Source organism: Oryzias melastigma, linkage group LG11, assembly GCF_002922805.2.
Source record: "Oryzias melastigma strain HK-1 linkage group LG11, ASM292280v2, whole genome shotgun sequence".
NCBI lineage: Eukaryota > Metazoa > Chordata > Actinopteri > Beloniformes > Adrianichthyidae > Oryzias > Oryzias melastigma.
This window is the reverse complement of record NC_050522.1, coordinates 16,880,760-16,885,059: the sequence shown is the minus strand read 5'-3', so window position 1 is coordinate 16,885,059 and position 4,300 is coordinate 16,880,760. Positions and strand designations below refer to the sequence as shown.

The following is a 4,300-nucleotide window of genomic DNA, read 5'->3' as shown; positions in this document are numbered from 1 at the left end:
TGTAAAATGTTTTCTGAAGTGGTTGCACTAATGGACCAACTGTGTTGAGTACTAACCATCAAAGGACATTTGTCTTCTTATCTTTATATTGAGTCTAAATCCTGAGACTCTGGAAGAGAAGAAAGCATTGTGAAGACAAAAACACATCTTGCTATTGTTGGCTACTTTATCTGTTAGCTGCCTTTGTCAGGACATCGGGTGAAGGCAGTAGAAATTGTGAGAGATGGTTGTTCATCTGTATTGTAAGTAAAAGTACAAGTACCTTGTGGACATGGGTACTCCATAAGGTTACGCAGAGGTCCAAAAACATTATTTATTTAGGCTAAGTGGTTACTCTAAAAGTGCCCTGTAAGTGTGAATGAGGGTGTGTTTGTCTGTCTTTGTGTGGCCAATCACACAAGGGGCCAAAATGCAAAACATACCTTAGGTTGCGGGCCTAATGGGATAAACATTGATTGAACACTCCAAAACCACATTTTTAAAACTTAAACGGTAACTTTTTAACATAATTATGAACTAGATGTATAGCATTACCTGCGATAAATGCTAGTGTGACTGCTGTAAGCTGAATTTGGCCCCTGAGGATGCAAGTGCTGATAGCTGAAAACGCTAAGGCTGATGGCCAGTTAAAATATTAGTTAAATGCCAAATTGGCCTAAAAAAACTTTTAAAAAAAGTAAGTTAGCCAAAACGGCTAGCATTTAGCTGAAAAAAATAGCTAAACTTCAAAATATATTTAAAAAAAAAAAAAACTGAAAAAAGCGTAAATTGGCCACAACAGCTAGCAATAAAATAAAATGAACTGGAGGGCTGGATCTTCCCCCCTAGTTTTGACTTTGACACATTTTCTAGACAATTTAGTTTGGGGAAAATCTAGATGTTATTTTCCTAAGTCTATGTTCCCTTGGGCTTCTGTTGTTCGCAGAAAGGTCAGCTCGCCCGCAGATGTGAAAGCAACGGCTATCTAAGAGGAGCTTGCTCTGAGAGGGAGAGAGAGAAGCACAAAAACGGAGACACTGGAGGCAGAATTGGGGGGGGGGGGGGTCATTTTCTATCAGTGCTGCCCTTTAAATTCGTCTTTGTTTTCTCAGAATGTTTTAGTTTGACTTTAAAGGGACCCTACCATGATTTTCTTAAGCCTTTCAGAGTGAACTATATCTATATATGTAAGATCACATATTACATTTGGATCAGTAAGCAAAACATGTTCATACCATTCATGAATTACTTTAAAAGGGCTCTACCATTAAAAAATTCTACTTTTTGAGATTTTAAGTGCATTATACTGTTCATTCCTCCCTATGGGGGAACCCCAAAGTGGTATTTTGATCCATTCATGCATTTAAGGGCATTTAACCTGCGCTGTCTACAGCAGCCCCTCTCAAACCCACGAAATGAGTGGGTGGACACGTGCTGATGTAAGCACGATGCCAACCACTCCCTTTGGTAAGAACCTGTTCTGCAAGCTCCGCCCCCAGACTACAACGAAAGCACACCCACCTTCTCCGCAGAGTTGTGGGGCAGAAGTGGTTCCCTGCCACCAGAATCTGTCTCCTGGCGGGGAGAACTACCTTCCTGTACCAAGAACCGCTCTCTGGCAAGTCCTGGGACGAATCTTGGCAAGCATTTGGACACCGCGGCGCATCTATCTAGGCCTTCTGTTTTGTCCCGCTCCTATAGCTGCCGTAAATGACTAAAGAGCTCTTTAGTCGCATGGTTTTGTTTACAAAGTTTGATCACATGGAGGGTGCTCAGGGAGGCAGGCTCAAGATAGATGTCTTGAAATGGGCGGGACCGACAAGGAGCGAAAGGCGGAGCTTCAGAAATCAAGTTGTTTTACTTCCGGATATTAAAACGAACCATAAAAATGACTTGTATTTTATAACTAATTTGTATTTTAGTGTTCTTAAGGTAATATATGATCATATAAATGGATATAGTTTGCTCTGAAAGGCAGATGAAAATCATGGTATGGCCCCTTTAATGATATTTAATGTTCTAAAAAAAAAAAGTCAAACCTCTCTTTAGCTGATTCAGACTACAACTGACTGGCATCCCTCTTCTAATGGAGGAGTTTTTCCACCAAAAAAAGAGAAACACTTGTGATTGGAAAAAACACTTCACACTGTGAAGACAAAAGCAGAGAGCAAAGACTGATTAGAAGTCAATATAGGAGTTCCTTAGAAAAAAAGTTTTCTTCTAATGTTTTAATTATGTTGAAACTTAATCTTTGTTTGCATTCAACATATTAATAAAAAACACCTATGGTTTTTCTTTTTAATTTTTTAAAAAAATAATTTTATCTGGATTTTTTTTTTAAATCTACCAACCAGACTTGGCTGGTGAGACAAAAAATAGATTTTGGTCACTGATGTTGAGACTTCAAACTTGAAGCATCAAACCAGCTATTGGTAGCTCGCAAAACACCTGCTGCTGTGGTCTACAAACATCTTTACAGCTTGTATTTAGTTGTATTTTGTGTTCGAGCCAATTTCCAAAAAAAAGGGTTAAAACCAAATAGTTTTCGTGAAGTATATTCTGTCATTTGCAATTTTTGTTTAGAAAGAAAGAAGAAAAAAAAAGTAAAAACAGGAGAGAAAATGATTAAAATCAAATCTGTAATGAAAAAATCGGAGATTAGATTTTTATTTTTATATATTTATTTAAACAACCATATTGCCCCGCTCTACTACCACTCAATGATGTCATCAATAGTCGCCGGTCATCTACATTGGAACGTAGCTTCTAGCGCTCAGAAAATGCATAACATGGGTTTTATAACTTTAAAAAGTCATGCTAAAGCCAAGCATCATTACTTGGATCTAAATGTAGACTTCCGGGCTTCAGAGCACTCCCTCGTGAAGAAATGTGTTTTCGTCTCTGCTGCTTGCATCAGGAATCACTCTGGTGATGGCAAGCCCCAAGTCCTCCTACCCCCTTCCCGTTTAAAAAGAGGGGGGAAAAAAACAAGTTCAGAACCCATTAAAATTTCAAATGCACATACAATTAGAGGAGTAGGGATCCAGCCTTTTAGATGGTCTCAAAAATCCAGGGCAATATGACTCAATTTCCTAGCTTTTGGTCATGGTGGGTTTTTTTTTTCTCTTCTTTTTTCAGGTATGCTCTTCAAGGTTTCCAAAAGTAAATCAGTTCAAGAAACATTTGTTTTCCTCTAAACATAAAAAGGTGAGAGTACATTTTATCTACCTTCACTCAAATTTTTCATTTTCATGTCTTTTAATAATTCTGTTAATGATTATTATTGAAATAAAAATGGTTTTCAACGGGACCAAACATTTGTAATGGGTCATTAAACAGAAATGGAATACATGAAACAAAGTATAACTTTAACCATTTGTTACTGCTGTTCTATTTTACTAGGACTGTTTCACATGTCAAATGGCAGAAAACAGGTGATTTACAGACCTGTGCAATAGAAACACATGTATGACTTGCATGACACGATTAATGAGAAATGTAATGGCCACAGACAGCGTTTCCTACAAATTTTGTAGCATGTAACCATGACTACTTTTGTACCGCCCAACCCATCCTGCCAACTTGAGAAACACTGGGTTATGTTTCCTGTTTCGCTTCCTGTTTACTGTCTTAACCTTCTGGGTAGTTATAACCTTCAAGATGAAAGGAGTGCTGGAGTGTGCAAATTGAGGCAGTAATGAACAGAGTCATGTAAAAAGTCCGTTGGTGAGTTATCTGTTACAGACGGATGAGGAGTTGTACAATCTTATTGCATGTGGCAGAAATGATTTCTTGTAGCGGTCCCTGGAACAGCGGAGTTGTCTGAGCCTTTTGGAGAAGGCGCTCTGTTGTTTGTCCAGAACTGGGTGGAGAGGATGGTCTGGGTTATCCATGATGGATAGCAGCTTGTTGAGGGTCCTCCTCTCCACCACAGCTTCAAAGGTGTCCTGCTTGCAGCCGATGATGGAGCCAGCCTTCCTTATCAGTTTGTTCAGCCTGTTGGTGTCCCCCGCAGTGATGCTGCCCCCCCCAGCAGACCACAGAAAAGAACAGGGTGCTGGCTACCACAGACTGGTAGAAGATCTCCAGCATTTTGCTGCATACATTGAAGGACCTCAGCTTCCTTAGGAAATAAAGTCTGCTGCAGGTCTTCTTGTAGACAGCTGTGCTGTTGGTCCTCCAGCTCAGCTTGCTGTCAATGGTCACACCCAGGTACTTGTACTCCTCCACTGTCTTAAAGTCCTTACCCAGGATGCTAAGGGGCTGCGCTGCAGTACTCTTCTTTCTGAAGTCGATGACCATCTCTCTGGTTTTATCAACA

General features: G+C 39.8%; 1 protein-coding gene across 7 annotated transcripts in view; it reads left to right on the top strand.

Moving 5' to 3' along the window:
• The window catches only part of LOC112161942, a gene marked incomplete in the record, with an annotated part of 43,533 nt that overhangs the window by 8,307 nt on the left and 30,926 nt on the right, over positions 1-4,300 (top strand). For all 7 annotated transcript variants that reach the window (XM_024297549.2, XM_036214122.1, XM_024297532.2 and 4 more), the window contains 1 exon segment: positions 3,118-3,186. In XM_024297549.2, the coding sequence (XP_024153317.1) occupies positions 3,118-3,186 (69 nt within the window).